Source organism: Ciconia boyciana, chromosome 2 (assembly GCF_034638445.1).
Source record: "Ciconia boyciana chromosome 2, ASM3463844v1, whole genome shotgun sequence".
In the NCBI taxonomy this organism is placed as follows: Eukaryota; Metazoa; Chordata; class Aves; order Ciconiiformes; family Ciconiidae; genus Ciconia; species Ciconia boyciana.
In genome coordinates, this window is record NC_132935.1 from 13,029,981 (window position 1) to 13,052,014 (window position 22,034).

The 22,034-nt window shown below is 41.0% G+C and overlaps 1 protein-coding gene across 1 annotated transcript in view; it reads right to left on the bottom strand.

Annotated features, from left to right (window-relative positions):
- The window catches only part of FER1L6 (fer-1 like family member 6), a 77,538-nt gene that overhangs the window by 13,098 nt on the left and 42,406 nt on the right, over window positions 1-22,034 (bottom strand). The window contains exons 22-36 of the mRNA XM_072855054.1: window positions 21,667-21,801; window positions 20,959-21,108; window positions 16,963-17,073; window positions 14,594-14,755; window positions 13,253-13,436; window positions 12,868-13,052; window positions 11,196-11,318; window positions 11,025-11,064; window positions 9,122-9,237; window positions 8,296-8,427; window positions 7,128-7,253; window positions 5,970-6,097; window positions 3,954-4,124; window positions 2,662-2,822; window positions 434-576 (exon numbers count right to left, since the gene is read on the bottom strand). Of these exons, the coding sequence (XP_072711155.1) occupies window positions 434-576; window positions 2,662-2,822; window positions 3,954-4,124; window positions 5,970-6,097; window positions 7,128-7,253; window positions 8,296-8,427; window positions 9,122-9,237; window positions 11,025-11,064; window positions 11,196-11,318; window positions 12,868-13,052; window positions 13,253-13,436; window positions 14,594-14,755; window positions 16,963-17,073; window positions 20,959-21,108; window positions 21,667-21,801 (2,067 nt within the window). The remainder of the gene's footprint in view (window positions 1-433; window positions 577-2,661; window positions 2,823-3,953; window positions 4,125-5,969; window positions 6,098-7,127; window positions 7,254-8,295; window positions 8,428-9,121; window positions 9,238-11,024; window positions 11,065-11,195; window positions 11,319-12,867; window positions 13,053-13,252; window positions 13,437-14,593; window positions 14,756-16,962; window positions 17,074-20,958; window positions 21,109-21,666; window positions 21,802-22,034) is intronic.

Sequence of the window (22,034 nt, forward strand, 5' to 3'; positions counted from 1 at the left end):
TAAACTTACTATACAATGTATTTTTTTCATACACATATTCTATCAATCTCTCAGGAATTTGGTGAAGTAGGAATTGAGCTCAAACATTGGCAACTTCAAGGCAAAATCCGTATAAAAATGGTACGTGATGAAAGGAAAAAAAAGAACCAAAGCCCAAATACAAGCAGAGTTTGTGTTAACTTAATAAACTAAAGCATTTAAAAGAATGAAAATATGCAGTCACACCTTGTGTGATTACTGTGTATTTAGGTAACTGGCTGTATACACACACATGTGACAATTTCCAGGTTGATACTCTACAAAGTCTAGTGTGTGGTACAACATTTAGATGCTGTCTCTGTAAGTTTGCAGGTACAAACAGAAACCACAATAACTGGAGGAAAGGAAAACTGCTCCTGGGTCTACCATCACCACCACCTCTGAGATGTTCTACCTGTTCCATGCCTGGCTTATCCTTATGGTAGAGAGGCCGAGTCTCAATGTGCTCTGGGACCAGTTTGTATCCAGCTCCAGGGATTTCTTCCCAAGCATGTAAAACCTTTAAGGAGAGATGTTCATACGATTCAACTGGCTCCTCTATAGGAAAGAGTAAAACAAAAAGAACAAAGAGAGCTGAGTTATAATGTTGAACCCCTTGGTGATATGTTCCATTAATTATTAAAGATGGTCATTAAAAATCTGCTTGGGTTAAAAGGAAGGTTTTATGTATCTTAGCTAAGTAAAGAAAGATCTTGAAATGCATTTAATTCTTGTAAATAAGGGTATGCACCAGGGTAATTAGAAGATTAGCACTTAGGCAGTAGTTTATCTATAAAACACAGTGAATCATTTAACTATTACAGCAGCATTTTCTAACAGGAAGATGGAAGAAACCTGTGAACTACTCTTTTTACAGAAAATTGCAAATGTGAAGCTTTTGTATGGTTCATGAAAGACAAGGAGATATGGATGTTAACAGAGCTGACAGTAAATAGGCACTAGGAGTTATATCTACACCTCATTTTGCCTTGTAATGGCAACAGCAATGACTCTCCTGGAGAACTGAATCACACTTCAAAGGAAGAGGGTTGAAGTCCATGGGCAAGAGCATGTCACCTCCTGAGCAGCTCAGCTTGGCCACTGGAGGAAGGGAGACCCCAGAGAATGGCACCTCAAGGAAGGACCAGTGCTAATATTGAAAGTAGGGTGGATATTAGAAAGCAGAGAAAGTCTTTTGAGCTGTTGAGCTTCTCTTTCCTCCCTTTTTGTGTGGGCTCCACACAAAAGGAACCCAGGCTTTTGAAGAAGCACGTCTCCTAGATTAGGGAAGGACTACCCAAGTGAGAAGAAAATTAAGACTTCTTTCTGTCAGCAAACAGTTATCACTTTTCCTGCAGTGTGATATCTCTGAGTTGCTGGCAGAAGACAAAATGTTTGTTTGGGATCTAAACAGTAGGTATTAAACCTTTCCTAATGGCTCAGAGAAGGAGGAAGGATGACCCTGTGCTTATGAGTCCTAGTTCCCTCTTGTGCACCGACATGTGTTTGGGATGTGATGTATTTCATCTAATTTTAGCCAACTAAAAGCAAGGTCTTTAGCCTGAGCTACTCAGTCGGGCAGCCTCAATAGCAAGGAGAGATTGTCCCATGATAACCCATATCCTCTCTCAGGGACCTTTCTAAAGATTGTTTTCACCCTCTGAAGATGCTTTTTTCTTCCCATTGGCTACAGGTAGTCCTAGACTACCTGAGAGTAGTGGTCAGGCACTTGGACTAGATGATTGTTGTAGGTCCCTTCCAACTGAACTATTCTATTCTATTCTATTCTATTCTATTCTATTCTAACTTCTATGCTCCTAGAGCAAAGTTAAATTATTCTTTCCCTTGCAATTTAAAGCTGGATGTAAGGCCCACAAGTATAATTTTCTCCACCTGTAAAGTGGAAATGGTACTGTTCCCCTTTTCAGTACTCCTCTATAGGTCAAATCTGTGGTCTTTGTTAGTTTTATAGATCCAAATGATGACCAGCACAGGAACCCAGCAGTCAGAGCGGTAATAATCAAGAGGAGGAAGAAAACAACAGAGAGGAAAGCCATGTAGGTAAGGTAGGACTGGCAGGTAAGTGGCCTGGAACCTAACTGTGCTCAAACAGAGGACTTGTCTTACCTTGAGTAACTCACTTCACATCTGTATTTCCCTTCTCCCGTCTTCTTACTTCTTGGGTCTGTCTACACTAGTGTTTTAGTTTAGACAGGGAATGAATTTTTGATGTTTTGATTTGCTGTGTGGAATGATCTCAGAGCATGCAAGCTGCACTCCTTTCAGATGAAACTAAGCCAGAAGACATGTTCCAAGAAGGTCCCCTGCACTCCCACCAATCCTGGGCATCCCATCCTTGGGATCAGGCAGGAACTAGTCCAAAATATCCCCCAACACCTACCACGGGGATGTCAGGTCATCAGCAATAACTGTCTCACCCTACAGATTCTCTGCGATTAAGCTACAGCAATAGCTAATATAGACACAGCCTTCATCACCACAGTTATATGAGTATTTCAAAGCAGAGTTAGGTTCCAGTAAACTGACTTTAGAGTGCATAGCACAATGGGGTCCCAGCTACAGCTTGGGCAGGCTCTTGGTACTGCTACAATGCAGCTGAAGAATGATGAACTACTTCATTACCATTCTCATCTTCTGTGAAGATTGTCTGTCCCTTAAAGACTTTTGTTCCTACTTGTATCTCCCCTGGCCGCATGAAGGGTCCACTTATTCTGTAGTCCTTACACAGTTTAGTGAGGATCTCACTTGGCTTGGTTGCATCTCGCCACGCATTATACCCTTCTCTGCAAGGAGGGAACAAAGAGTGAAGAGAAATGGGTGAGGTTTTCCTTCAGCAAACTGCACTGGCAAATCAGAACTTCCCATGCAGAGATTTGCTTCGTGGTCAGTGGCCCTGACATCTGCTCAGCCAAACTTTTCCTTTGAATCATCCAGCACTACTTCTTTACTTGAGACACCCCCTTTGTCTGCTCAGGTCCTGGGGCCAACCACTCTTTTCTCTTAAAACACAGGAGAAATTGAGGCAGCTTAGATAAAGTAGCCCTACCTAAAGGATTCAAGTTCTATCTAAAGGATTCAAGTCTACATGTTCTACCTCCATTTAAGGAGAAGTGTTCTGCGGCTCCCACATGGAGAGGAGAAGCAGAGATTATCTGGGACCTGGAACAAGCACATAAAGAAATACCTCCCACTGGAGACTGAGCTGGCAAGGGAAGTCTTGGGGTTTGGTCTGTGCTCCTGGATTGCTTTTTTACATTGTCCACCCTTTGTTTGTAGGTAAAATGTAGAAACAATCATAGGAGAAGAACCCCAAACCCACATGTCCCAGGTTAGTGCCCCACCCCAGGGCAATGGAGTTATTTTAGTTTGACTTTCTCTGCATTAATTAATCTTTGTGCACAATGTCCTTGAGAGTGCAGCCATATGACGGTGACTAGGAGCTCAACACCACTGCCCTGAGACTCACCTCTGTTACAGAGGCCATGCCAGCAGCCCTGCTCTGCTCCCGCTCCCCCCAGTGCCACGCCAGTCCCACCTGCCTTGCTGCAATCGCTCCAGTTGCAGCTGAATAATGGAGAGCAGAGTAGAGCCCTGTCATAACTTCTCTGACAGATTTTTTTCCACTTGCCTTTTATGCCTGTCCAAAGGCAGTTTATCAAGCAGGTATGTTATACATAGGCTGTTTACTATCTAAAATACTTGGAGAATAGTATTGTTAATTTTAAAATATCCACTTCCTACTGAGGCTGGCAGCTACCCAAAGCCACTGCTAAGTTCTTTGGTGAATTTTAATTAAAATACCTCCTGTGACACTTTTGTTCGGGAAAAAGCATAATATTTAGCCACATCTGGAATTCCTCCTTCAAATCAAGTCATTCACTGTGTGCTCTGTTGCTGTCTGAAGAGGTACTTACATTTCATATTGACTTTGTAACCCACAGGTAGCTCGGTGCCTGCTGTAGAAACGATTTTCCAAATCAATTTTAGTCTCTCCAATGAGATCATCTGTTCCCACGAAGTCATGGTCATAGATCAGGACTGTGAGCAAGGAATCCTTGGGGAATGTAGCTTGGATTTCAAATGATCTACAGCAAAAATTGAGACCTATGTGCAGTCAAATCAGTTTTGAAACCTAAAAGACTAAGTTAATGAATACTGTGCAAACAATGTGTGGACAGTGTCTCAGTTCTAATAAGCAGAGGGGTTTTTTGGTAGTGTTTTTTGTTTCAGTGGAATATCTGAACATACTGGAAACATACAGTGCAAAAGTATTGTCTTTCTCCTGCTTCCCTACCACCCCCTATACAGTTCTAAGATTGTTCCTACCTACAGTAGACAGAGGAATGGGACAGAGCTGGTCAGCTGCAATGATTTATCCTGAATCCGATAGAGGTGGAAGTATGGAAATTACAAGGCTAACAAAGCTGTATGTAAGAGTTCTTACATGCTTTTCAGAACTCCCAAAAAGGACATCTGAGTCTTTTCTGTTTTATTCCAAAAGCTCCAGGTTAAATATTGAATATAGGATTCTGAGGGCACTCAACAAAATTATCAGGCAAAAGCTTTAAACAAGTCTCAAAAAAGCAAAGATCAGAACTCCCTTTTCACTCAGTGCTTTTTTCAGGGACAGGAATCGTTGTCATTGAGATGATTAAGGAAGCTGAAAATATAAAAGTGATTTTAAAAGAGATTTGACAAATTAGTGGAAGACAGGACATCCTCATCAGCACAACAACCGGCTCCAGATTTCTCCAAGGCACAGGCAAAACTGAGCTTTGTCTCCTGAAGGACAAGTTTTGTTCTTTTTCTCAAAGTGGCCAAAGTCAATTTTGTAGCAACAACAGAGCAGTTTTTGGAGGAGAGAGAGGTTTGAGAACGGTCTGGGATTACTAGAAGTTTGTGGGGCCATGCTGACCAGGGCTTCCAGGATGACGAGAAGTGGTTAACCATGACTGATGCTACTGCTGCAAAGGAGTTGCTGGTCCAGTCATCCCAGTGTTGCCACTGGCAGCCGCAGCAAGGACTATCCAAATGAATCGCCCATTCCTAATCCTGTCTAAAACAAACACAGTGGTGATTTCCCATTCCATCTATATGCACCTATAATGGCTGTGCTTTACGTTTTATCATAATGATGGTTCAGTTGCAACCTCTACTAAGGAAGAGCTTAAATCACAGACACTGAGATGGCATGCTATGCAGGGACCAGTCTGTTCTTGTCTTTTCTCCTTACAGTTTTTTCTTTAAGACTCTGCTTTGGCAGACAGGACCCTGACCTTGGGGGCTTTCAGTCCAATGTAGTATAGTTTCTCTGTCTTAATGTTCTTACAGAATAACTCCATCCCAATTCAAAACATATTCAACCTTCTTAAAACAGGGAAACTTACTGGCAAAAAATCACAGCTATTAGCATTAACAATATAAATAAGTATAAAGCATTGATAATACAAAGTTGATATTTACTGACAGCTTGCCCCTAGCTCCCCCATTCAGAAGGCTGTATGGGTTCAAGAAACTAGGTTTTTTTGGTCCTCATCCTAAAATTATGAGATTTATTTGGCACTCAGTTCAACCTGAAATAGCAACAAAGATTTTGAAATCACACTTTAGTGTGCTGACATTTATTTCACTTTAAAGATAACAATTGCATTAATTTGTACAGATGAGATAATTTCTTGCCTCATTTCCTCTCATGCATCATTTTGCAAAACCTCTCACAGATTGCATTCCATGATGTGTTTTGACTGGTATGAAAATGAAATAATTTATAATCATACAGGATGACACTAATTCTCAACATTTTAACCAGAAGAATTACAAAGCTTCCAAACAAGCAGAAATCAGCATGTAACAAACACTTTGTAATAGTAACAGCAATAGTGGTGGCAAGTGGTAAAGCAGAAATCACCCCTGGATAAGCCATCACTGACCTTCCAAATACTGGATTTAGCTGCTTGGGAATGTAGTTTTCCCTGTCTTTAATTTCCGTGTTGCCCAGTCTCAGCACAATGTAGGGATCTGACTTGCCATCTGGATCAGCTGGGCTGAGGTTAAACGCCTGTTGGGAAGAAAGACTGTGTCCTCAAAAAGTTTGCTTAAATGCAGCATGGTCATGACACAGGACTGTTCCTATCTAGTCCTGGGGGTTCTGAAAGTGCAGGGGCTTTGTTTGCCTCACGTAATAGAAAATTTGGCATTTAGCTTTGCAGGCTACTGGGAAAAGATGATCTGGAGGAGAAGAGAGTTTGCAAAGGTGGAGCAGATGTAAGTGCTGTCCCACCACTAAGATGGAAAAAGAGATGAGCAGGAAAGGCAACGCTGAGGAAGAAGCTGGCTGCACAAGTGCATGTAGGATTCAGGAATGGCTTCCAAAAATATTGGTCTAGGTCCTTGAACAATGCAAAACAACTCTTCAGACTGTATTTACGAGATGGCTTGGAAGTCTTTATATTCAGGAAATAAAACAACCTCTTCCTATTCTTCTCTTCTGTTTTGTTTGCCATTGCCTCTTTGCATGCCATTCTTCCCCTCTTAGATCACCTGCAGATCTCTTGTTTCTCTGAAATACCAGCTCCTTCTACCCCTTTCACTTCTCACATCACACTCATCATCTTGTCCTCTATATTTCTACCTCTTTCTTCACCCCATAACTTATTCACCACATCTACCACTTTGATTACATGCAATTCACAGCAGTGAAAAAATATGCTTCCATTTCCCCCTTACTGAGAAGGCTTTGTTTAAATGTGTGTCATTTTGAAATAACTCTACTGATTAAAACTGGCAGCATTTGCATAATGTGGCTGGGACAGGTTGTCCATACTATGTTAGTTATGTCTCTAGCCCTTTCAGTTTTCAGTTTGAACAAGTAAAGTGATTCTCCAGTCTTGTGATTTATCATGAGGAATATGTAATGTTTTCTACTCTGAACACCCATTTCTACAACATGAAACATTGTATGAAATATGATTTAAAAAAATTCTACCACATGGATGAGGCTTTTCAGAAGCTTCACTGCAAAGAGGTACACTGAGTTGAAGAGAAACGTCGAAGTTATTTTGAGGTTAGAAGAACATCTGTCTACTTACTGCCACAATATAAACCCTGATGAGGACTTTGACAGAGTGGTTTGGTGGTATTCCTTGCAGGATGCGGGGCTGCCCTCTGTCCAGCAAGCTGCCATCCTCAGGACTTGGGTATATGCAGAAGGAGCCCTGGTAATACACTGGCTTTTATGTCCCTCGAAAACAGATCAAGTGCAATACAAAAACAACCCTTTGAATGCAAATAAAACATAATTCATGCAGCCTATGCTGCAGCACATACATATACACCACACATTTTGTGGTACCACTCAAAGGGAACCCAGGCTTCAGTGCACCTAAACGTCATCTTTTAAAATGTCTTTGCACTATGATATGGTACTATCATCACATCTAGATGATTGCAAGAAGTACTTGCATGCTCTTAGCTCTCTATTTTATTATTTAAAGGACTAACACAGGTGTTTTAAATCTAGTTTTCTTAGTATTAATATTCTAAAAATAATATTTTGCCCTTAACTGTATATTTGCAAATGGGTAATTCCACCAAGTTAGTTTCACAACAATGTGACTAGAATCCAACTGTAGTTTTGCAACCACTATACAACTCATATAAATCAATATTGACTCACGCTGCTGAGTAGCTCATACTGCCTGAAAGCAACTAGCAAGTCATTTGAACAGAAATTTGCATTGCAAACTAACAGAGGAATCAATGACTTTAATCAGTTCCTCTAAACTACAAAGTGCTTGAAATCCTACTAACATTATTCATGCTTTGAACTACATTTTCAGATTGCCTAATGGTGCCCTGGATCAGGCTGTTCAATTGTTTTCAACTGGAGTAGCTGTAAGGGCCTCCATTTAAATTCCTGAAAATTACGTATAAGGTGCTGTAACTGATAGTGCAGTAATAAAGTTGCATTAGCGTAATCTGGACTACATAATATATCTCTTCTTCCCCTTCTGTGATTTGAAACTTTTTTGTAATTCCTTGTTTCAAAACAACAGTGAACACATGGTGTTGGATGCTGCTTTCATCTATCAAATAATGGGAAAGGAAAAATATTACTCTAGATGCAATAAAGGAGATGATAACTTTATTTACAACAAACTGTCAATGTCTTTTTCTTTCATCTTTGGTATACCTGAAATATGCATGAAAACATAAAGTCTCTCAATTATTACCCATTTAATCAACTTTAAATCTCACCTTAAATTTTCCTATTATTCTGTCTTCAGAATCAGCATGAACTTCGTCATTAGATTTTCCTCTTAAGAGCTGGAAAGTTTTCACCCAGTCCTCAAAGTTATTAAATTCACTCTCCAAGTCTCCTTCATAAATCTTTGAAAATAGGAGAATACTTATTTTTTGTGGTGCAGTGAATATATTTATAGCAACTTTCTTATTACAGGATGACTAGAAATTCGTTTTGACTCAAAATACAGATTTTAATAAAATCAAGGTTTTGCAAAAGTCCTTGAGAAAAATAAGTTAATTCCCCACTTAAAACAGGAGTAGGTTTGTCCTTGATCAAAGTCCTTCCCCACTACTGGAACAGCACGCTAATGCAGCAGGTAGAAGTAGCTCTAGAAGGGCCAGAATGAACATTTATAAGCCCAGTGTGGATGTGCTGCTCTTTGCTTCTGTTTCCTCTCTGCAATGTGATGAAACAGAACAATGTGTAAAAAATACTCTTTTTTAAGTCTTTCTTAATAGGCTGTAATATTTCCAACACAAAATTTGGAATTTCCAAATTCAGTGTTTTACAGGTGAACAACAAAACTGAATTTTCACTTAGTCTCTCTGGGTGTCTCCATACTGGTAAATTGAAGGTCTAAGGCCAAGCAGGCCACATCCACCCTACGAGACCCTGGTTTCCTCTGGGCCCCATGTGCTGATGTGCATTGTCACTATCATTTTGTGTGTTTTATTCATTTCAAAGTGTCTGAAATAAATGTAAGGAGGGTATTACTAAACTCAGCTTTGGGGAGACAGTGAATAACAGCCTTACCCCTCAGCCTTACTTTTCTCTTACCTGCAGTGTTGTTAGGTTTGGAGTTTCTTTCTGTTTCCTTTTCAATGTCTTATCCTTCTTCTTTTTGTCTGGATCCTCTTCTATGAGCAATGCAATGTGGTCAAAATTCTGCTTATCTGCAGAGATTTCATGACATCATGTAGGTTTTTAGTGAGCAAAGCACATCAAATGCTTCAGATAAGGATGCAAAATACATTTTGAAGATTCCCCCTCGCTCCTTTTCCATTCATTCTTCTACTCCCAAGCATAGGGTCCTCTCTTTTCCCACCACTCCTCCCAAGCAGAGAGGTGACATTTTATCCTCTCTGTGGCTAACAGTCTTCATGATGAGCTTGGTGGACCAAGTGTGATGGTGTCCTCTATCACTCCTTCCCTGCTGGCCATCTTCCAGAACACCCTTTTCCTTTCTCTCTGACTCCTCCCAGATGCAAACTAACAGGTCTTAACAGCTTTCACATAAAAATTTAAGGCTCATTTAAAACTGGAAGCTGCTATTTAGGCTGACTGGTACTTTAGATATCAGGTGATCTAAGTCCTTCTCTGCTCAAAGGCATCACAAAAGAGAGTGCATCTCACTTTGGGAAAGCTCAGAAGTATGAGAAATGGGAGGAGGTATCTGACCAACCTCAAGCTAGACTCCGGACACTGAAAGGGGACTTTGCAACAAATAGAGGGTGAGCCCTCAAAAATGGCACTGAGATGGTTCAGTTCTTTGGCTGAAATCTGGATTTTGAGTTCACTTTACTTTCATTTTTTTTAACAGTTCATGTGTGTTTGATATCAATAAATATTTAGATAGAGAGATATATATGTATATATTATATCAGTGCTGTCGTGTATGTATAATGCTTATCATCATAGGTGAAAATATGTAACAAAAACTATCAGAAGAGAATTTACAAGATCTGAAGTCATCAGTCAAAACCAATATGCCACAATTGCCTGAATAGCATGTGGGTGGATGTCACAATTTCTAATTGTCTAAATTTCTAATTGTAAGTGAACGTCACACCTTTGTAGAACATTTTCTATCTAAATATTTCCTCCATGTGGACAAGTGAATTTCACTCAGAAAATGATGTCTGCCTCATCTCTCAGCAGCCCTGATGATCACTGAAACACTGTCAGCTGCTATTTCCAGAATGATACCATCTGACATTTAGGTCATGTCTTCCATCCAGAGCAATCTCAACACCTCCTTTAAAATAGAAATCACCTCAATCACTGGTGAAGTGCAGTCAGCTCTGGCATGGGAAGATGTTATAGTTTAATTCTGAATAGCAGCTCTGTGTAAACAGTAAACATTTGTTTTCCTTCCCAGTCTACTCAAGCAGTCACATTTGTCCAAAAAAACCCCAATTTTCTAGAGCTCTGTTTGTGGGAGGACCTGTTAAGCCATGGAGCATACATATATGGAGACATATATACATACACAGAGCCTATTTCTGGCCAATTCTTTTAGGTTCTTGTGCAAAAATTTTTCTACTAGAACCTGAGCTAGACACAAAGCTTTTCAGCTATGGAAGTAACACACGAGTACGGAGTCTCCTAGCAGAAGCTGTTCCTACATCATTGATCCTGAATTGGATTCAAAATTGAGAGAAGCTTATTTTTCTGAACCTGTTGCAAATGTAATCTAAGATTAGGATAATCTCCACCTTTTGTCATTTAGGACTTTGACTTTGCAAATCTTTGTGCATGAGATTTGAATGACAGGAAACTCATGTTAACCCAACACTGCCTGTGAAGTTTTAACCTACCCACCATCTGATCAGCTGTAGAGGAAAGAATCCCTTATACTGGCAGTACTCTGTTACCAGACATTAATTGTTGATGGTAAAATAGTAGAGAAACAAAGTATTAGCAGGCCAAAATAATAGAAAAATGCAAATAATTTACTTACTGTCTTCAGGTTTTCCCTCACTGGAAAAAGTTCCTTTTGCCTTTCAAAAGAAAAAGACAATGGACAAAGTCCTCATTATGAATGTAATACTGAAAAGGAATCATTCAGCAGTAAATCTACTTTTACAACATTGCTTATCCGTGAGAGTTTTGAGCATGCTGGGTGACTTGCCTTTTGCATTTTGAGCACAGAAGCATAGTATTTTGACCACCAGTCAAAAACATTTTCATCTGATTCATCTGCAGTTGTTCTTCTTCTCCTCTTTGTTGACCATTGGGTGGATTTTTTCATATCCTACCAAAGCATGGGGAAAACACTGTTGAACTCTAGAACCGATTAAAACTAATCACTTGACTCATGACATCAAGCATGAACAGATTTATATGAAGAAAATGTCAACCTCCAAGAGCTAAATAAAATACAATATGAATAGAGTCTTTGTCTTTTATTCCAAGACACTTCATCATGATCATCATATTAGTAAAGCTATCTCTATATTACCTACTGATGATGCCAAAACTTAGAACATTTGAGAAACTTTGAACATTGCCACAGGAGCAACACATAAACAGGCAAATCTACACAGAGAAATAGGTAATGATGTTTTAAGGGATGTGAACATTCAGATACAAATTGGTTTCTCCCACTTAAGTCTGCAAGTATTTTAAGAACTCCCATTATTACTTTATTGCCTTTTGGAAGAAGAAAGAGTCCTAACAGTTGCTGCAGTTCAACTGTTCTCTTCTTACAAAAAGCTAAAATCTGATCCTGAATATCACCTGCTCATGTGGCACATCTTACTGACTTCATTCTTGCCTAAAGATTGGCCCTTGTTAAATAGAGTGTTTCATCCTTTCAGCCCTTACAGAAAGTTGTCATCTTGGCTGGGGAGGCTGGAGCAAAGATAGATAACTGGGAATGATAGATACGTGGGAATGATAATTAATATAACACAGATAGTTAAATTGCAGGGTTCCCTTTAGGACTCTTTTCTTACTATACTTTGCTGTCATACATTAACATTGTTCTGTACCAGATAAAAGATCCAGACTGGTGTGTACATGTAGGGAACAAGACATCCCTGCAGTTTCTTTGACCTCCTAATTATGAAGGATGCTGGAAACATCTGACCACTATCAAACGTTAAAGAAGCATGCTTTATGTAGCTGCAGAAACAGCTTCTGAAATTAAAGTCAGTCCTGCGTCCTCTACTTTTATTGTTGTTAATAACAGAATGATTGTGATGGGAGAAACCACAGAGAAGGGAGGAGCATGTGCATCTGAACAAAAAATAATGTGTACAATCTAGAGCGTATACTGTACTGTAAATGCCATGCTGACCAGAATTGCCTTGTTTTCCTGTACTTTCCAATCTTCTTCTACCGACAGACTGACACCAGTTCTATACTTTGACCATAAGATCTTTTGGATAGACTTTCTGCTCCACGTTTGTACAGCATCTTATACAAGGGGGCTTTCATCCCTGCCTAAATGCCATGGACACAGGAACAGTCATTCACAGGAGAGTTTTGCAATTAAGGAGATAATTCAAGGCCAGGAAAAGCAAAAATACTACTATTCCAGTAGTACTTGTCCATGAGATTAATATCTAGCACAAAAGGAAAGAAAGGAAGTATCTATTAATGGAAGTAATGAAATTATGTGGGGTCAAAGCCACATTGCTAGCTAGTTCTCTCAAGGGCTAGCAAGACAGCGTGGGTGTTAACATCAGTACCTAGAATCTCTAATCCTGAGATAAGTAAGAGATTACCATTTTATAAGGAAGGGCTAAAGTCTGCAAGACTGCAACAGAAAGTTAGCTGGCAGCTTCAGCTATACCCACCTTCTGTTTTCTGTCTTTCCCTGGTTCAGAGGCAGAGTGCTCTGGTTCAGGGGCAGGAAGTGTTGCGAGATATGGGTCTGGCTCTACCACTGTACATTTACCCTGCTCCACCTCGGCATAGACGTGATCAGCTAAAAATGGTTCTTCTCGGGATAACTCAGCAGACTGGGATGACTCAGGTGAAGCTGAAATTGAAACTTTGCAAGTTAGGTAAGATTTTGCCATAAATGCTATAATCACATTTGGTGATCATCAAATGGTCATATCATTAAGGGTTTGACCCTACACTCAACACAATAAAGCATATCTTCTAAGTATGTGCCTAGTGTTAAGCCTCTGAGTAGGTCCTTTGTCTTTTTATTTGGGGTCGGGATTGGACATTTACCTTTCTGAATTTCTACAATGTCTAGTCTGTTTGGTGTAGCTTGAGGACCCAACTGGGTCTTACATAGGAATTGCTTAAGGCAATTGATGGTGTGTGTTCCAACAAGAGTACTCCTCCCAAACGCTCTCCAGTCGACCACACAGATGCTTAGTGGTGGATGCAAGAGTTCATTTTCAGGCAGCTCCTAGTGGAGGAGGACAGACAGCAGTATGAGAATTGCTAGAAAATATAGAACATGTATAGAATATTTGTTGTGCACAGCAATGAGACTTTTACTCTTCCCTCCCTTTTCCTCCTCAGCTATTAACATACTTAAAATGCAAAATGCATACAGCATAGGCAATACAGTTCTGTCCATGGTTTTCTGCAAAGTCTGGAGAAAGCCCTGTCCTTAAGAATACAGAGTGGACCGTACGCACTGTGCTACTGAGTTGAGTCCCATGTTGTCATATATGAGCATCTCTTGTTAGAATAAACTGGGAGAATCAGGAACGTTTAGGAGGAATGAATGCTGTGTTGGAAGTTACGAGTCTTAATGCCACTGCTGCTGTGTTGAAGGCTATTAACCCTACCTGCCTCAGTTTGCCCAACCATGAGATGTGGACACTGGGTGGTTACATGCCTTATAGGATGAATTACAAAAGGGAAAACAGCTCTTTGGGCATGTGATGTACAACAGAAGCTAAAATTACTGTAGCAACTGTACTTCAGTATCCAGGTTAGTGTTTTGATATCCTTTTGTCTTATAAATAAACAACTTCTCTCTTGATGCTAGCAAATCTAACAGATTATTTTTTTCTGATGCTGACATTTGTCCACTGAAAGTACCAGCTCTTATAACCCAGCCAACAGGTGATAATTAAATTTCCAGTCCATAACAGCAAGTGTTTCAATATTAAAAGTTCCAGAGCTCATGAGCCAGAAATGATCAATCCCCTTAATAACCCAGTAACACACGAAGGAATATTAAAAGAATTGAAAGAAAATAAAGGAAACTTAGCACTACCCTGCAAAATGGGAAAGGAGGAGGAAAAAGTACTAAAAATATTTCTTTTATCTGCCAACAAGTTCCAACCTATCAGTAAAAATCTGATTACAACATATTTCCTTGCCTATTTGGGACATAAGATAAGGAACATCATCTTTTTTTATCATACAGTTGTAGCAGAAGTCTTTCTTTTAAAGTATCTTCAAATCAGTAGCTTTCGCATAAGAACTGATGTCCCTTAGTATTTCATCAAGACACAGAGGCAATTATTTGACAAGAAAGGAAGGAAATTAGTAATTAACACCTTGCCTAACCAGAGAACGGACAGGTAAGGAGCAGCATGCTGTACGCACCACTTCAAACCAGTCTGCAAGGCCACTGAAATTGGGATTTTTCTTGTAGCTCTGGATGACAGAGGATTTCACTCCTTTCCCTGCACATTCAATGAGAACCTGGGGGCGATCTACAGAAAGGAGCTGGACTTTCTTCAGCTCTCGAACACCCCAGAACAGGACCTGTAGTGGGCAGAGAGAGAACCATTGGTAGCCTGCAGAGACCACTCAGTCTGGGGGAAGCCACTGCTGGAATCCCATCACCTCGTATCCCTTTGGAAATGCAGGAAAAAAACAAACAACTTAAATCTGATATCCAATAACCATCAGGATTATGGTGGAAGTTAAAGCAATTAATAACATCCAACTGTTACCAAGAAGTTATTGCCAACAGCAAGCCATAATAATCATGTTTGCAAAAGCTGTCTTTTCAGCAGGGCAAGGGGACTATCCATCTGAACAGCAGGGGTTTGGTTTGTTTAAAGTGTCAGAGTTGTTGAAGGAGCAAACAAATCCCATATGAGCAGAGGGGATTAATAGAGGTTTGCCAGCTGAGCTAGCCCTCAGGTCTGCAATGGATGGTGGAGGTCTCCAAGCAGCTTTCCTTCAAAGGACCATGCTCCTGGTTTGAAGGATGAGGAGCAGACGGGGTCTGTAAAATAGGGGTTTGCAGGAAAAATGGGACTTTATACAGCACATGCTGGGGGGCCCTGAAAGAAAGGGCTGGGGCAGCGAGGGATGGTTATGTTACCATTGGTGACGGAATGAATCTCATGAACCTGAAATGAAGACTGGAACCGAAAAGGAGCGTAGAGGGGCTTTGTGGACAGCTTGAAGGCTGGCAGGACTGGGGATTTGTGTGAGTCAGAGAGTGGCAAGGGGCACTGGAGCAGAGTGAGGATCAGTGAGATCCTGCTGCACTGACAGAGGTTCCCAGTTAAAATCAGTGCACACTTCCATAGTTACATTTCCACCAGCATAGGGTATTAGTTTATACTATCTTGACAAAAACAGTAGTGTTATCTTTGTCCTTTGTTATTTCCTTGCTGGATACCCTTCAGAAAGGGTATATTTGGGAAATACGTATATTTCACTTTATATACATGCACTTCAACTGTAGACCTGTTCTCATAGCAATTTAACTGTCTGGATCTGGATACAATTTCTCCAATCTTAAGGTGCCTGAGGTATCAGACTGAGGAGTGGAGTTGTCCTGGGCTCCCTCCAGAACCAAGGGAGACAGAGATGCACTTCCAAAGTATAAAATTGGATTTTATTTTTTTTTAAGATGTGAATCACTCTGGGAGGGTGGCTGCTCTACTCAGCTGTCCAAACAAGAAGCATACAATGAGGATGCTTCTAAGCTGGGTACCTTAGAGCTGGTTGGGATGAATGTCACAGCAGTGTAAAATAGAAAATGTACAAGCAGGACAAAACAATCCTACTGCAGAGGCAGTGGGAAGGCCTTCATAGCACAATACTTAGAGGAACACATAAGTTTAAGGATTTAAGTTGTCCCTTTAGCATCGACAGAGTAGTTCATGGGCTTATTTACCTTGCAGAGTTGGGTGTAAAAAAACTGCTAACAGAAACTCTTTCCTATGTACAGAGAACAAGAGTTTAACTAAATGATACAGCAGAGCTAACAACTGTCTCTCCTTTTCAGCAGCTCAATAGCTTGATCTTTGAAGGCAAAGCTGGAACTGCTTCTGGGCTTCCGAATGAGTACTTCTTGGGAAGGGGCACCAGGTTACACAAGCAGGGTCTGGCTTGGCACAGCAAAATGGACAAATAAGCAGCTGGTATGAAGGCTATAGGATGAGTGACAGCGAGTGGTGAGGCTGGGCAGCATCCAGGCATTATACTAACATGAAAACCTGCCACATTTCCCTGCTTTCTAACATAAGGGGAATTTGGGCCTAAATGGTGCAAGAGAGGAGGGGAGAGAAGGTGCAAACATTTGTACACAGGCGGGTGACATTGCTTGGCTGAAGTTTGGGACCCAGAAAAAGCCTGGGAGGTGACTGGTGTAGAACTTCACCTCCAGTCAGGTCAGCTGCAAGGGGAAGCTCTCCATCTCCTGCAGGTACTTCCCTGGGCTGCACACAGTGCAGGTCCATCAGCCACACTCTGCCACAGGAGAAGTCCCGTCCTGGCAGGCAGGGACTGAGATGTAGCCTTTGCTGGCCTCAGGTGGAAGCACCTCCTCACATGCCCAGCCTCAGAGAATCAATTTGATATGAGCTTACTACAGTTTTTTTAATCCATATGCTATTTTTACGTGATTCCTATTGATCAGGATTTTAAAATCATCATCCCTTACTGTTACAGTTCAGTAAGAGAATAAAAGGAGCTGAGATTTGGAAACGGAAATATTCTAAGTAACTCACCTCCACTCTGTACTTGCTTAAAACAGGTCGGATGTTGGCTGGGACTGGGTAAATCTGGCCAACATCTGGTGGATCCAGTGGGGGAATTCTGTCTGGATCTGACTCAGGAATCTGAAAAATTAAGCAGTCATAACTCAGGCTGTTTTTCTGAAGAATAAAACCAGTATCAGAAGTATCTGTGAATAGTACATAGAACACATCAATTTTATGCAGTTTTGCAGACACATTGTAGAGCAGACAGGTTGTGCTGTGAGAGGAACGTGACCTGGATTGCTATCTGTCCTGCTGTGATGCTAAAACACTTGGCAGGAAGAGTATTCAATAGATTGGGTTTATGCACCTTTCTGAAAAAGAGTCTCCTTTGTCCTAGCAGGACATAGTCTGCCCTAAAGACATGCATGTACTGAAGCATGGTAATTCTATTTCTTAAAATAGAAAGCATGGTAATTCTATTTAATTAAATTCCTGTGCAAAACTGCTTAGAAGATTTCCACAGGAAAATTCTAGATCTGATTTTAGTTAAAAAAGGCTGGTGAACAGACAGTACACATCAGCTAAGCCGCACATTTGCCAGACAGACATAATGCTCTTCAACCATTATGGAATAGCAGTCCTGCATTATTGCATGCTGTCAGCATTTGAGAACTTGCAAATCGCATCTCCAGCATTAGGGCTAGGTCTTCTCTGTGCAACTACTGAAATCTTGCAGCGGGCAGCACTTACATTCTTTGCATGTGATTGCACATAAGCCTGCCCCACGTTCAGGAGTTTATTTGGGCATACACAACTGCTCTCTGCTAGGTGGGTGGGAGGAGAGCAGGCTCCACCGTAGCTCTGAGGCTTGACCATCTCTTTGCCGTGCTCCAGGCTCTGCTGCCTGTTTGGTTTGCCTTCTGTGGGAAAGCTCCCTGGCTTCATTTCCCAATCCCTTCCTAATTTTCAACTGTGTATTTATGACCTCCTCAGTCCATGCAGGGCAGATCTGAAGCCTGGCCTGATTTAGCAAATTTCTACATAAAACAGCTGAAGCTAGCACCTGATGATCAGTCCTACCAGAAGCTCAGGCTGTGATAGCAGAGAACAGTAGGAACACAGGTTTCACAGGTGAGCTAACCTCGCTCTCCTCAGCTTTCACATGAAGTACGGTACCTAAAGCATACTGTACGTATGGCTTCTGGGAAAAAGAAACCCAACTTCTGGAGTGCTTCACCGTTCCTAAGCTAACTTGTCACTGTTGAAAGGTGAAGCAGCTGAGATACAGCTCTCAAAGGACATGTAAAGTTGAAGTTTTCTGCTTCTTTTAACTAGGCCATCTGTCCATCTGTCTGTTACCTGCAGCTATGTACAGTTGTGTGGGAGTTTAATTAGCATAAGGAAGAAAGGATGTGTTCCCTAGTACCTTGTAGGTGAAGGAGGACATGGGTGGAAAATGTATCTTCTAGCATAGCACCTGCAGCATATGTGAGTATTCATATAATTAACAGCAGTAATTCACATGCACATGTTTACTGCCTTTTATCAGTAAAAATCCAAAGCAATTAATTTAATAGATTTTGTGGAACTTGAGGCCAGAGATCTAGGTATAGTTTTGTTGTTCCACCATGTATCTGGTTTCTATCAGCCACCTCTGTCATGCTGTTTAAAAAGCCAAACAGAAACACACAACTTCATGAACAATACCTGCCTGTCTAAAAATCCACCTGCTTACCTTTATTATATTCAGAGCTTCCAACTCTATATTAACTGACATTAAACACTCCAAAAATTTACTCCATAATAGATTAACTGGTACTTTAAATAAAACAAGAGGCAAAGACCACCTGAACCAGATCACATACCAGATGTCATGTCCCTGCACACAGTTCACATCTCAGGGTACCCACTGTCACTGCATTATCTGACTTGGGTACGGATGGCAGGTGATCAAGAAAAATGTATTAATCTGCATCATACAGTGACTTATGCATATGTAATTTCTAAACGGCACCATTTATTTTAATTTCTTTTAAACTAGAACATACATAGATATTTGTGTCTCCTCTTACAGCTGTGAGAAGGGATTAATTCCCAAGGACATGGCTAAGGAGAGGAATGCTGGCGAGATCTCACATTTGAGGACAGAACTGCCTCATAAAGAGTTTTATTGAACTGCACTCCAGGACTGCAAAACCTAAGACTGATATCAAATCAAGATTCCGTGGATCTTCACTTTTGTTCTTTTTAAGTATTGCAGTTAACTGAACAGTTCTGCAATATATTGCAAGGTCTGCAGTTTTCCAAGATCTATCAACCACTAGTGGAGCTGAGAGTGTTTCTGTATTACACAGTGAAACTGTTAATTTCAGTGAAATTAGCTTGGTATAACTCAGAAATGACTTTGCTTCATGGCCACAGTGAAACTGCACAGAACAAGAAGTGAAGAATGATCTAGCACTCAAATGACAGTAGAGGAAAATACCCACAAGGTGTGTTTACAAGCGAATTTTCTCTTTTGATTAAAAAAACCCCAATCAGTAAATCCTGAGACCACTTCGAGCAAAATCAAGATTCCTAGTATTCATTAGTCTGTATTTTTTTAGTCTATTATTATTCTAAATGCCAGGATTCTTTGTTATAAGAATAATTTTATCCCTCCAGCAAGACCCAGCATAATAGCATTCATTTTGAGAAAGGAGCATTGACTTCTTACACAACACTTCTTCAGCTGAACCAAATGGTACCTGCAGGTCAGAGTTATCGAGTACGGTATGTCACGGGAAAGGTTATGGGCTCAGAATGAGAATAAATTAGTGGTGAGAGATTGTTTTTTTCCATCCTCAAACAGAGCATCATCAGGAATCCCCTGATGTTGGAAGGAGCCACCGGCACATCACCTCTGCAAGTGCTTTGAAGCCTGGCAGATGTTTATATATATCTTTTCCTGCAAATTTCTTTAATGTCTATATTGCTATTATCTGCCACGTGAGATGCTGTAGAATGTTGTCACTGAGAAGAATAATACAGAGCGTGAAAATAAGGACTGCAGGGTCTTTACTTACAGTTCTTGTCAACTCTCTAGAGAAGACTTAGGGGTATATTTGGATATATCCCAGAAGCAGTGCTGCTTCCCTTGTCCCAAAAGATGGCAAAACAAAATACAATGCTCTCTTTATTCACCAAAAAGTGGATTTCAATCAAAAAATGAGAAAATTATGGCTAAGGTACTAGACTCTATCCCTAGCTACCCACCATAATGAGGAAATGTTCCATGTGGTGTCATATCTCAGGCTTTCACCAAGAACGTAATTAGCCCATCATGTTTCAAAGCCTGTTTTATCTTGGGATTATCTGTAAAATGTGTCACAGAGTTCCACATTTTTCCCATTTCAGATTTCAGAATAAACTGTTGTAGGTTTTCAGCACAGAGAAGTTTCCTCTAATTGGTGGCTCTGCAAATTCCACTGAAATTCCCTGAAAACCCAGGCACAATACACCCCACTCATGCATCTGCCGGGCTAGCCCCAGAGGTAAGCTGAATTTGCCTTTTGTCTCGCAGTCGTAACATTTCTCTTAATATGTTAGGGGTATCTGAAAACTCAGTCTCCCTAATCCAATCTTTATTATTCACCGCTTCCTTTTTCTAAGAGTGAAAGCTTTGAGAGCTTTGAGGTTGCTAAGGTCAGGGCCATGTGCTACTCCAAAGAGCAGGTCATTGTAATGGCTGTGGGATTTTCACAGTTGTTTCTCAGGCCAGAGCCTAATTTAGGGCAGGGCAAGTGACAGGCAAATGAGGCTCAGAGCATGTGAGGGGCTGGCAGTGGTGTGTGCATGAACAGTGGCCCCTGGTGGGGTGGAGGGAGTGACAGAGATTGCATGGGAACTATGAGGTCCAACAGCAGAATGATCCTGCTCCAGTTGCAGTTCCGATCAATTCAAGAGGGTGATGGGCCTTGATGCCGCGGCTGCTTTTGTGATCCCAGGGTGTAAAAGTGTAACGGTCAAGAAAGTCTAGTTTACCTCCAGAAGCTCAAATGTAGCAAGAAGGTCTCCTCCTGAGAGATCTCCGCAATACACTGGGTGGTAAGAAAGTTTAGGTGGTTCATAGTTTTGATCAGCAAGTCTCACCACAGGGGCAGCCACTGTAGACCCAATATACTCTGCCTTACCCTAAATAAAGGAGAATAAGGGTGTCAAATGCATTTGAATTTCACAGCTGTCATAGGAGCCAAGATGATGCAGAGTTTAGTGTTTGTGAAAAAAACCTTCTCCTGAAGGAAAGAGCAAGGTAAAATGCAAGGCAGATATGAAAATGGAAGAGCTGAGTACTTACTACCTCTTCAGAGCATCCAAAGTTTCTGAGCTCTGTATTCAGTCAGTGAGACTGTGTCAGAGTTTGCACGGTCAGAGATAGATAAATCCATGTCTCCCCAGACTTAGATATATTTACAGTTGTGTGCAAGGGACGTGGGGGCAAGATGCTTCTGATTTCTGTAAGCCAGTCTTGGGGAGCAAGATTCACTTGGGAAAAAACAAGGCCACAGCTTTGCAAGGATATGAAGTGCGTCTTGGGGCTCTTTTCAGATGTTAAACTGCAAACCACTGTAACACTGAGCTCCATTCAGCAAGGTCATTCATTTAATGCCTATTCAGTGACACAGCTTTGCTTTCACACTGGCAGTAAGATGTAAGAGCCCAGGTTTTTACTAAGAAAGATTTAGAGTTTACCACTGCATCGTCATCATACAGCTCGATGACGATCTCTGGTGGGAACTGAGCAATCTCCTCTCCATCGCCATGAAGCACAATGCCATTGAAGAGCAGAGTCTGGTTCCAGGTGGGGGATAATGTCTGAGGAACTATCTAATGAAAGAGAGGAAATGTTTAATGACCTATGAACTGGTTGGCTGGGAGTCCTTCAGCGGGACATGCTGATCTGCTGGTGACATCCTTTCCCACAGCCTGAACAATTCTTTGTCTGAGACACCACATTTTTCAGCAGCTATTCCCAGCCAGAAGATGATTCTTTTGCCTTGAGGCCAGTATGTCCTGTTTCTCCATTTCCCTGTTTGCCTCACAGACCCCTCACAAGTATA